Consider the following 12,723-nt stretch of genomic DNA (forward strand, 5'->3'; position numbering starts at 1 on the left):
CTTGATCTTTTTGGGCTTGAGCCACTCTCCGAAGGGGCCCCTCACAATGGTGTTGTTAATCATTGTCCAATACACAACAATTTTTTTGTAAATAAATCATATATGTTCAGAATCTCAGATCAGTTTCCCCTGTTTTTGTTCAGTCGTCTTGCTCCATTCCTAACATTTTTTTTCTTGATTAGTTTGGTGGTGCATCTGTGTGCTTGCTCCACTCCTAACGATTCATTTGTTTTACTAATTTTTCCTTGTTATTTTTCTCAATTCATATAGGCAAGCCTACTTTGATTAGGTATACAAAGATAGTGCATGTACGTGAAAAGAGAAAGCAACAAGACTCGTGCTTATTACTTTGGTGGCAGTGTAGTAAGTAACTACGATCTTAATCTAGTGTAAAAAAATAAAGGGTAATACTAGGGCCACCGTTGTTAGACACCGTTTTGAGTCCCACTTGACGTGTGCACTCTACTGTGGCATTTTTTTCCTTTTTTTATTCATTTGCTTCCCACGCCTGTGCCCAGCTTTATTCCCCTCTGCACCCATTTTGTTTCCCCCAAGCTAGTGCTACCCCCGATTAACTGCCCCCAAACCTAGTACAAGACTAATTCTTTGTGAACGGTGTGATCCTTTTCCTTTTATGTTTATCCTCCAATCACAGGAATGATGAACCACTAGACATAAGCCAAAAGAAACAAACCATAGGACAGTAAGAATGAAAGTAGAAGCACCTGTAAATCCAACAGACTGCAGATGGTGGTTAAAATATTAATGAATACAAATCAACAACAACAAAACAAGAAGACGGTTGAAACATGCAGAAAATACAAACTGAAAATAGAAGACTTGAAACCAAAGGCGATCGGCCCTTCTTAAGAGATATTGTGGATATGCTTGAGTCTTTGATTGGAACCAATATTTTATACACCAGTGGATGAATTCTAGTTGACAGGAGAAGAATACCAGAAAAAATAAACAAAGTAAAAACAGATGTATTCCTCTTCAAGTAAATTTTAAAATATTGGATGAATTCTGCTAAATTACTAATTAAAATATCATTAAATTTTAAAATCCTATATAAATAACTATATATTATCACTATAATACTACGTTCTATAATATATATATATAGTATATTATATAGTACTATATAGTATATTATATGTGCTATATACAATATATCGAAAAAATCGGACCCAAACTGGTAAAACTGGAAGGGTCGGAGAATCACTACCTGGCTCTGATACCAACTGTAACGTCCCATACCCGGAAGGGTCGGAGAATTACTATTTGTCACTTACAAACTTGTCTCTCCAAGCACCTAAAACTCCAAATATTTCATAAATAACACACAATCCCATATTTCCAAATAACCATATTTCCAAATAACCATAATACAAACTCCATGAATCATCATTACAAAATAGCATAAACCAAAGGGGTTCACAATTTTCCAATAATCTCAACGAAATAAAATGATACATATTTAAATCCCAATGGTCCAAAGAACTCAAAGTACTTCAAATACTCAAGTTATACCCTTCTACTAACAATGAGACTCGACCTTCTATTCATATCTAGTCAAGCTCCAATTTCTAATCTAGACCCCCAACTGGGAAATCAATGTCATATGAAAATATATGAAGATAAGGAGTAAGTTATCTACAACTCAGTAAACAGAGAACAAATACTAGTATGTAAACATGAGCCCTTCTTTTTAGAAAGAATGGTATGCAGAAATAAAACATTTCATTTTCATATGCACATCTCGAAACATGTTATTAGAAAAATCAGAGCAACTTTTCAATTTTTTTAATATTCATAAACCATTTTCATATTCAAAAACCGCTTTGGCATAACATAACTGCACATCTTCATCTTATCATGTCATATCGTATCATATTATGTCATATACCATGTTTAACCCCCGTGATAGGGTTGTGCTATCCCATGTGGCGAAACCAGGCAGTATCATGTTATGAAACTTCCCCTTTTGTTCAATCTTGTAGTTTATGTTTGAACAATTAATGCTAGATACAGTCATAGGTTGTGCAAGCATATGCACACTCATTTTGAAAAAAATTAGGATCCACTATTAAAAAATTAATTTTTCATCTAGGTCTCATATTTACTTTTTTTTTATTTATTTAAAAAGAGTGTGCGGTGCTTAGGCACTTTATCATGACTACAAATATTATTTTTCTTTATGTTTCGTTCAATCTTACAGTTGGATTAGAACCCTAGATCACTGGCTGATTAGGAAAGAATCTCTACAATTTTATTTGCGGCAAGCATAGTAACGTTGTATTTTAGCTAGAAGTCCTTGACAAAGAATAACTACAATTAAGTATCTAATGGAGAAATTAGGTTGATTCTTCTATTTTTCTGCACTCTCCCTCTGTTGCTCGTATTGTGCCTTTGGTTTCTTCGATCAGCGAAATGATTGATAATTCTCCCAAAAATGCTCATGCACTTGCTTTATTTTCAACAGTTTGCAGCAGGAAACACAAATGCTCTGCCACAACCATTAGTAGTGGTAAAAAAAAATCGGTGAATCGGTTAACCGAACCAACCAGTGAGTTCGATCCCATTCTAAATCAGTTTCAGTCCGGTACCAGTTCCATCTTTTTCAAAATTGGTCGAAATCAGTCCAGTTCCGATTTTCCTTTTTCTAACACTGGATTGGACTAGACCGGTTGTGACGCCTCGACTCCCACGTACAGAAATAAGGGAATCGTGACGTCAGGATAATGACAACACGGGTCATGCATCCCAACGAAATGTGCTCAAGTGTGTGCAACATGCAAAAGTGCACAATAAAAATCGCAGTGGATAATATAAATAAGTCATCTAAGTACCAGAAGTTTAAATACAAATATTCAAAATAAATTACCTTTAAAAGTTATACAATCATCCCAAAATATATTACAAAGGCATATACATAAACAATTGATTAAACGAGTCTCCACACACGAGAGCAATCCCAGATCACTCCTCCAACGGAGCCAAGCTTAAGGCTCATCATCCATATCTGTATCAAAAGCTGCAATACCATAAAATGGTACCACAGGTAAGTAATAATCCAAATAACTCTTGGGATAAAACGCATTAATACAATCAACAAACAGATCCCAAAACCTCATTTTTCTCGAAAATTATTATTTTCCAACATACGCCAAAATCCCAATTTGGCCCAAAAATATAATTCATCATTTTTCCAGAAAATGATTCACACAAAAATCAACCATTTATCAGACACTGTAAGTGGGACTATACCACCATCCCTGCTTACCACCATCCATACCGCGTGCACCGTAGGCGGGAATCACAGGCGGGAAACAACCATCATCCCTGCTTACCACCATCCCTATCGCGTGCACCGTAGGCGGGAATCGCAAGCGGGACTCCACCACCATCCCTACAGTCTCTTTTCCTTTTTCTCAAACCAGTCTATTTAGTCATTTCAAACACACTCATAATCATTTCACATGAAAATCCAATTTTCAAATAAACATATGAAAACTCAGTTTTCAATAAACACATGAACATGAATGTATGTACACGAAAACCCAGTTTCATTTACAAACATGATCATGCGTGCAATATGCCATGTACATGAACAATGCCATAACAACAACCAACAATGCAAACCAAACACACAACAATTCCGTCCACAATCCACTTGACCCCCAAACTCCTCGGACTCAGTCCAGTATAACCAACCAGTTCACAGATAAAATGAGTTAGTGTAAAAATACATTTAAATCACGAAAATTCTTTGAAAAAATATTTACAGCGCTATATAGTGATTTCCGAAGGATCACGGAGATGCAAAAGGTGGCAACATAGCAACGTAACAGTGTAAAATACACTGTGGTCGTGGGTCTCAAAAACTCACTTTTGAATGAGGACAAACCAAGACTCGAAATTGATAGGATAGGGCTTAGGGATGTCGGTGAAGCTAGTGGTGGTGGTGGTTTGCCGTGGGTGGCGGCGTAGGAGGCGGTTTTAGGCCAAAAATGTCAAAAACAGAAATGGAGTTGGATGTACTTCACCGGTGACGGATCGGGGCTAAGGATGGTGCTTTGGGTTGCTAGGAGGTTGAAGATGATGTGATGAAGAAATGGTGGCCGGAGGTGGCGCGACGGCGGCGCAACGGCGCAAGGAATGCCGCGGCTTTGCATCGTGCGTGGATAAGAAAGACGGAATGAGAGGAGCTGGAATTTGGGAGGTGGGGTCGCCGGCCAATGAGGAAGCGAACGGTAAGGGCAGTGATGGACACGAGCGGCGCACGACGGTGTTGTGGGTGGAGGAGAAAACGGACGGGGGAGAGAAGAGAGCAGGTCGCGCGTGCGGGGGAAGAGAGAAAGAAGAAAAAGAAATGGAGAGAAAGAAAAGAAAAAGAAAAGAAAAAGGGGAAAAAGAAAAGTGAAGGGAAAAAAATGAGGTTCAATCCTCACATCTTGGGTCACAAAAATGAACCAACGAAAATAATTTCAAAACAATAAGTTAAATAAAATAATTTAAACGTAATGATAAAATGAAGATAAAATAATTAAATCCAATAATCAATTAATTTAAAATAAAGAACAATTTAAATGCATCACAATAATAAATATTAAGAAAACAAAGCAAATTAATTTTTACAATTTAAAGATCATAAAATAAACCATTTAAAATATCCGATAATTTTAAAACAAAAGAATAAATTTTTGAATTAATAAAAATAATCATTCAATAAAAATACACTAAAATACGGGGTGTTACACCGGTTCATATAATATATAAACATATTTTAATTTTTTTTATTATATAAAATATTTTTATTTGATTTTTTATATTATATATAATTTTTATATCTAAAATATATAATTATATATAAAATAATCTTGTATTATATGCCAAATTACCAATTACAATATCATTAAATTTTAAAAGCCTATATAAATAACTATATATTATCACTATAGTCTATAGTATTAGTGGTTATACTAATGCAATATCACTATATATTATGATATAATGTAATATATCACTATATTATATCACTATATTATATATTATAATTACTACAATATATTATCACTATATTACTATGTACTATAATATATATATATATATAGTATATTATATATGCTATATATAATATATTGGAAAAATCAGACCCGAACTGGTAAAACTGGAAGTACCAGTTTAGGGGTGTAACCGGTACAATTTCGGTTCTAAAAAATTCGATTTTAGATATATTTTAAATTTTAAAATATATTTAAAATCATATTGAATCGGACTGATTACACCCCTAACGATTGGCATGTAAATCATGTGCATATACCAAGACAACAAATTTTGATATTGATGGGACATCTCTCTCATGATTTTTTTTTCCTTCTTCTTACTACTTTTGTCTTTATCGGCAGGACAGAAGAGATTGTGTAATTGTTATAATGCACCAAAAACCAGGAAATTATTAGGTAATTATTAAGTACTATATAATGCCCTCATCTTATTACAAAATGTTATGGATTAAAATTGCTTATATAAATACAAATTCTTATCAAGTGGTTGTATTTTGTGACCACCTAATTAGAGCATTGGCAATGGCCTAGCCATTAGCCAATGCAAGTTCAAATTAGAAAGAAATATGAGAAAAAAACTCCAGCATTGGTCTAGCTAAACTTCATAAATTTTACATTTCTGCTACAGTAAATATTAGCAGCTCTCTATACTTGGCGAGGAACTGTACACAGGCCAAGGTATTTTTTTTATCATTTCTGCCTCCCGCTCTTTCTTTCCCTCGGTTTTATTCTTCTTCATCCCAAAACCCTCATTTCATCTATCTTGATTTTTTTTCTCCCAAAACTCTGTCTTCGCCCTTTTTCCCCCGAAGCTCCCTTCTCTTCTTTGCCCTTTTCTTCTTCAATCCGCAAGCCATAATCTCCCTTTTCTTCTTCAACCCGCAAGCCATAATCTTCTAGCCCCATTCTTGCTGAGACGTCGCTCTTCCCCAGCCCGCAAGTGTCCCCTTCTCTCCAGCGGTCGCCTTCTCCAGCGGTTGCTGTCGTCTTCGTTCTCTCCAACGTAAGTCCCTCTTCCTCGCTCTTCTCTCCCTCTTCTCTCTGATTTCTTTTTTATTTTTTGCCCTTCTCTCTGTTCCTTCTTCTTATTTTGTGCTTTTGATTTGTGGGTTTTGTTTTGATTGTATGCGTTTTGCTGGAAATACTGCTCCTGCTTGGTTTGTCAAGAAAACACAAAAAAATAGTGAAGTTTCGTGGTGCTTTCCAAATCCAAATTAGTAAAGGGATGGGCTAGATGGCCTTGCCTTATCTTTCTCGTAATAAAAAAAAAAAAAATTAGGCTGCAAAACTTTGATTGCTCATAGTCCATGGGTTTTTCTTTTTTTTCTATATGCATTCTGGTTTATTGGAGATGTATCGATTTCTATGACTTTCTTGATTCTGGTTTTGATTTCATGTCGATTCTGGTTTTGATTTGTTGGGGAATGGTTTCCTTCCAATTCTCCAACAATCTAAGCAGATTTAATGTTTGGGTGAATGGCTGAGAGAACGAGGCTAAAGAGATGGCTGAAGTATATTTTCTTAATGTTTGGGTGAAGTATATATTTCATCACAAGACCGAGTACATGAGGGACATGCACACTAAAACATGATTCATTGTGCATAATCACAAAAAGGAGACAGCAATGGTGGAAACCCAACTCTCTGAGGCCTGCTGTATGGTTGCTGGGAAAACTGATAAATAGACATCTAATTTTGGGTTTTGTTAGTTTTGGTTTCAAATGCATGAAGTTAGTTTGTAGTTGCAGAGTAAAAGCTGATCTTTTTATTAGATTTATTTATGTTGGTGGTTCAACTGTACAATTATCGATTTGCCATAAACTGAATCTTAGTGCATGTTGTTTAATTAAATTGCAGCCAATGATGAAACAAACGGTATTTGTACAACGTATGACAGTTCATGATTGCATTAATACCTACTGCCTTCGTTCTGAGGCATTGCATTTCTTTTTTAATTTTGCAATTACTTCCTTTAGTTTTCTTTTGAATGAGGGTTGATTGATATGTTTCTTATATTTTATGGATAGCATATGGGTCGTGTGATGATCAGTAGCATAGTTCAGATGATACTCTGTGATTATCACATTGCACGTCTTTCGCTCCTATCTGATGACCCATTTCTCCATTGCCGTTTATATCTTTTTGCCAATGGGAAAAGTCGTTTAACATTCCATTTTATACGGTAAGGTTCCTCTTGGTTGTGAAAATAATTGTGTTCATATGATACCTCCAATCCTATTGGATGTATAGGAATCATTGTTTTATTTGTGTACCCTTTTGTTTTGTTCTGGATGTGCTGTGGATTGGCCAATGATTATTTACCAATTTAGACAAGCATATGTCTGAATCATTTTTTGTTGACAGACTAATCTTCTCTATGAGGCCAAATTCTCCTTTGACTCTTCTCTTCCCTTGAAAACAACCCTATTCTTGTTATAGATGGATTTGATGATGCATCATGCTCATATGAGGGATTCTCTGCCTTTGTTTTGTTTGGTTGACTTCAGTCTTATTCTTTACAACTTCTATAAAGCACTAACTAGGTATGGTTAATGTAGATGATTTCCTTCAACACGTTTTATAATGCTCTACTATTGCGTTATTCATAACAAAATGTTTGCTAATGCTCTTTTTCTTTTTATCGTATTAAATCTTATCATGTATTCCAACCGCACATTGTGCTTAATACACAACATTATGCAAAACTACAAGGCTATGATCATGTAGAGATGATATCCAATGCTCTGCAACATGGTGCAAACTAGTTTGCTGCTGAATTTGTCAACTCTGTGACTCTTGGTTCACAAAAACTGAGTGAAAAGGAAAATGTTTTGACTGACTTTGTCAACTCTGTGACTCTTTGTTTTGATTTCTTTTGATTACACTTGCAATTTTAGGCACGTTGCATAAGAAATAGGTTGAGGAAACAATAATTTTAAGTAAACTATAAATTATTAATTAATATAAGAAGTGTATTTGTAAAATATAAAAAAAAAATTTGTAAAATAATATTAAAATATATAATATTATATTATTATTTTTACTTTAAGATTCAACTAGTCAAAAGTTAATACTATAGCTAAAACTTAAGATTCTAGTCAAATTTTAGATTTGGCCATGGCCAATACTCTTAGTAGATACTCCCCACACCCGAACTGGCTTCTTGATGAATACCAAAATGATTATTACTCGAATACAAAATACTGGCCGATTTTTATTTATAAAAAAACTTACATTGAACAGAATATGAATAGAAATAGGCTAATTATTGTAAAAATCAAATCAAGATAATAATTAAATCAAATTCATGATTTGATATTATCTCTAACAGTGTAGTCATCAAGAACTCTTATCCCTACCTAGTAGGAGAGCTCCAGAATTAAGATAACCCGAGACTAAGATAACAAAGACAGAAGGCAAAATGAGCGTAGGTGCAATAAAGCTTCGTGAATGTCCATGTTTCCACGAAAACGCATTATTTAAGGATTATTGAGGTGGATCATGTCTTGGTGATATGGTGAAGAAGCGAATACAATTTCGTGAAAAGACTTTCCCCTGGAGGGGAATTTCTCCTAATCCATGACGTATTCGATCGTTGAATGACGAATTCGTCAATGATCCTCACAGTACTTAACGGGTCCTTGTCCGGATCAGCTGCTTCCCATTGGCTGGGAAAATCTCTATTGTAGCTCAACTTGTTTGGGTGTTCATTTTGCTCCGTCATCCATCGACGATCTAAATTCCAGTCCAGTGGGACCTATATATATGACACGTGTAAAGTTTGTTGCGATGACGTGTATTATTTGAGTGATTACGTTGGAACTTGTTTTCCCTATGGACTAACAGGAAAAATGATCATAAAAGTGAATGAATATCGATGCATGCATGCATGCATGGTTCTTTACCTTATCAACTGCAAGGGTGTAAACATGAAGATCGCCATTAGAGTCGATGTGAAATCGGGTGAAAGCCTTGTAATCGGCAATCCTAAGAGAGGAGAAGGCTTCGTCATAATGCAAGTCTAACCAGTTGACACAGATGTATAGATAGATTCCAAACACATATGAAACTGCAGGGGTTGACAAGAGCCAGAAATAAAGGAACACTGAGCCATAGTAAAAAATGGTGTCCAATCGAGCGAGAGATGCGATCCCATTCTTGCAAATATTGATCCGTGTGACAGCCATGAGCTGAGAATACATGATTTCCAATGAAATCATGATCATGTGTCTTAGTAATAAAGAAAAAGAGAAAAGCAGCATTTATTTTAAATATTTCTGCAACAGGAAGACGTTTTCTTACCTCTGGCACATCAAATGCAAACATGAGATTCTTGACATATGTAGAATAAAGGTCAGAACTCCATTGTTCTATACCAGCTCGTGTTCCATTTGAAAGACCAAAGTTCCTACTTTTTTCTTGTGATTCATACCATCGATATAAAGAGTGATACCCTGGTTCAAAGAAATAACTTTTGTTTCACAAAAAACTCAGATAAATAAGAGATCCTTATGATATTGAAAATGACCAATTGTTATATATATGTACACACACATATATTCCTCTTTTTACAACATATAAAACTATCAAGAAAGAAAATAATGGAAACGAACCTGAAGTTCCCAATAGTTTATGGTGGACAAGCACCCCAACACCCAGTTCCAGCACCAGCATAAGAATTAGAGCTGCAGAGAGATGTGCAGAAACATGAAGAATTCCAATCGCTACCCTTTTCTTCCATGACACTTTGGACGGTGTGAATGCCATTGCCACGACTACCAACATCATAGCAGCTCCTAGAGAAACGTAAGAGTGTTCCAGCATGTATATAAAAGCATTCCACAGCGTACGGAAACAGGTTCTCCAAAAACCCAACTTGGAATCTACTTCAAAGACGTGATCAAGCTCACACTAGGCCCCAAAAAAGAAGACCAGATCAGTCATATGGATGCTAAATTTAGGGTAAATTCCATTGGTTTAAATAATGGGAAATTACCTGTGGGATCATAGAAAAGACCAACATATAGTACATAATGCCCCCAACAAAATCAAATTGCGAATTCTCCTTTCGAAATTTCCAAATATTTCTAAATCCAAGCTGAAGTAAATGAAAACGAAAGTTATGAACAAGAAACAAAAGATAAAGATGTTATCAAACTCGAAATTGGTATTGACGAGGGATCCATAGAAGTAGAGAAAATTAATTACCCTCCTTGACGTTTCTTTGTCTGGATAACTAGCTCCGCACTGATAGGAAACCCCATGCGATTCTTTAAAATCACCAAAAACATGGGTGGGATGCAAGAATGCTCCGCCACAACCATTTACAAGCAGATGCTGTGCATAAACTAAATCATTCGATTCAGGTACCATTGAGTGGCGCATATAGTGATGTATGTCCCCAGCAATTCGAAGCTTACACCTTTCTTTCAAAATGTTACAGATCAACTCTGACAGATTATCCCTTTCGACATCAGTACCAGTTTCGTACCAATCAACAAGCCAGTCCGGTTGGTGTGTCATTACGATCACAGCGTCGTTTTTTCCGATCTTATTAATTACACATGATGTTTAGACATTAATGTCGTGAAATCAACAAGATTATGAAACAGAATCTGAACTGTCAATGTCTACCTATTTGGGTCTAATCATATGGCCTCCGAAAAGTTAAGAATTTTAACTAACAGTACCCTGGCACAGGTCGATCGTATTAAATCCAAAATGACCATTTGCAATGAGAATGTGTCCGTTTCGTGGCAAATGGTTATTTTGGTCACAAATATATATATACTTTGTAAAAAATAAACAGGTTTTTGTACTACAACTAATTATCGCAAAACGATAAACACCTGATTGGTGATCATTTTTTCATAACTATTTACGTGATAATCATGGGCTTTAAATTAATGAAATTTTTATAAAATAACTTATAAAAGTGTCTTAATTTTACAAAAATACTCTCATTTTAATACATGAATATTCTGCAAATTAGATCAGTTGTGAAAAGAGCTCGATGTCTATTAATTAATTATTTCTACAACAAAAATAATAAAACAGTGATTGAGAAAGAGAAACAAGAAAAATACCTTTTCCCTTGCAAGATTTGAAAAGAATTGGAATTGGTAGGTATCGATATCACCATCGAGTGCAAGATCAAGACCGAAAATCCACCATCTTTGAGGAAGTTTTACAGCGAAATAAGACGTCTTCTGAGGCATATACCACCCGCCCAACCACTTCTTCTCACATATATACTTCGTAAAGGTTTGAAGACCATCAAACCAATCTGTCACCCCCAAAATCGAGAAAATAATATTACCATAAACACAATAACGTACGTACAGCAAGAAGCATGCATTATTGGGGATGTGCATGTATATTTGTAGTGCATGTTTATTTTGAGAATGTAATACAAATAATTAAATAAAAATAATGATTTATATTAGAGAAATGATAGTTACAGTCGTGAGTGCGCAAGTGTCGTGCAATCACTTTGAAAAAAATTAATAAATATGGCATCCACATAAAAAGATAATAATTTTTTAATAGTAGACCCCACTCTTTCAAAGCGACTGCACGACGTTTGTACACTCCACATGAATTGCATGTAGCATTACTCTTTATATTATATCCTTAACTGTTAAATTACGTACGTACTCACATGCATGCATCTTACATCGCCCAAAGAAATATGGGAAAGACAAGCAGTTAATATATAAAACATGCATAAACATGGAAAGAATTTCAGTAGAGTCTCAAAATCATAAGAGCGAGCTAGGATCAACCATGGTTTCCGGGAATAACAAAACACTGAGGTCCAACATGACCATGATCCCGCTTATGATTGTTAGGCAGTTGAAGAGCATACTCGAAAGGACGTAAGAAGCGCCTTTCATATGTGTATTTTGACGGATTAGGGTACCTATAAATAATAGAAGCAAATTCTTTATTAAAAACAAAATGAGGTAATCATGTCCCTAACATTGATGATATCGTGCGACAAAATGTGTACATACAACATATATATATATATATATATATGAAGTAATGTTATATACAATCTTAGGATATGTAATTATGCCCTGTGTACTGTAACACCCCAATAGAAAGTCTAAATCACATGACTTATACTCCAAGAGCAGTGCTACTCTACCGCCAAAGTAGCATTGCTCAAAGTGACCGCTAGTTGAAATTAGCTTTTTTATTTTTTTTCAATTTTTTTATTCATATTTTTTATCATTTTAAAACATTTTAAAAAATATATAAAAAATAAATAAATACACTAATAGTTACTTCCTTAACCATTAAGTAAAAATAAAAATAAAAATAAAAATAAAAAAGTGTCAAAATGAGGTGTCAAACTGGCATTTAATTTCATACTCCAAAAAGAGCAAGAACTTCTCATTCCCAAACAATATGGGATCTCATACAGCACCTACCCTTATCCTTATCATATTGCATGGGTATCACACGCACTCCCTTTGAAGATATACAGATTCACTTAATATGTGCTGGATTTTATATGTGCTGAATTTTATATTTAAAAAAGAAATAATCTATACAATCTTAAAGTATATACGTACGCAAGTCTCGCGCACTGCTTTTAAAAAAATGATAAATTTATGATCCACATGAAAATATCTAATTTTTTTAA

The 12,723-nt window shown here is 34.8% G+C and overlaps 1 protein-coding gene and 2 non-coding genes across 3 annotated transcripts in view; 2 read left to right on the forward strand and 1 right to left on the reverse strand.

Annotated features, from left to right (window-relative positions):
- Positions 1-6,924: 6,924 nt before the first annotated feature.
- Positions 6,925-7,007, forward strand: LOC121245160. The gene has a single exon (XR_005936567.1). It is a non-coding gene; the product is annotated as a small nucleolar RNA U83 (small nucleolar RNA).
- A 92-nt stretch (positions 7,008-7,099) lies between these two features.
- LOC121245147 lies at positions 7,100-7,187 on the forward strand. The gene has a single exon (XR_005936559.1). It is a non-coding gene; the product is annotated as a small nucleolar RNA snR60/Z15/Z230/Z193/J17 (small nucleolar RNA).
- Positions 7,188-8,568: 1,381 nt separating this feature from the next.
- Positions 8,569-12,723, reverse strand: part of LOC121244175 — a 33,510-nt gene continuing 29,355 nt past the window's right edge. The window contains exons 7-14 of the mRNA XM_041142204.1: positions 11,855-11,991; positions 11,156-11,355; positions 10,278-10,619; positions 10,066-10,167; positions 9,683-9,980; positions 9,372-9,523; positions 8,975-9,259; positions 8,569-8,826 (exon numbers count right to left, since the gene is read on the reverse strand). Of these exons, the coding sequence (XP_040998138.1) occupies positions 8,569-8,826; positions 8,975-9,259; positions 9,372-9,523; positions 9,683-9,980; positions 10,066-10,167; positions 10,278-10,619; positions 11,156-11,355; positions 11,855-11,991 (1,774 nt within the window). The remainder of the gene's footprint in view (positions 8,827-8,974; positions 9,260-9,371; positions 9,524-9,682; positions 9,981-10,065; positions 10,168-10,277; positions 10,620-11,155; positions 11,356-11,854; positions 11,992-12,723) is intronic.

The sequence above is a fragment of the Juglans microcarpa x Juglans regia genome, chromosome 8S, assembly GCF_004785595.1.
Source record: "Juglans microcarpa x Juglans regia isolate MS1-56 chromosome 8S, Jm3101_v1.0, whole genome shotgun sequence".
Classification (NCBI taxonomy): domain Eukaryota; kingdom Viridiplantae; phylum Streptophyta; class Magnoliopsida; order Fagales; family Juglandaceae; genus Juglans; species Juglans microcarpa x Juglans regia.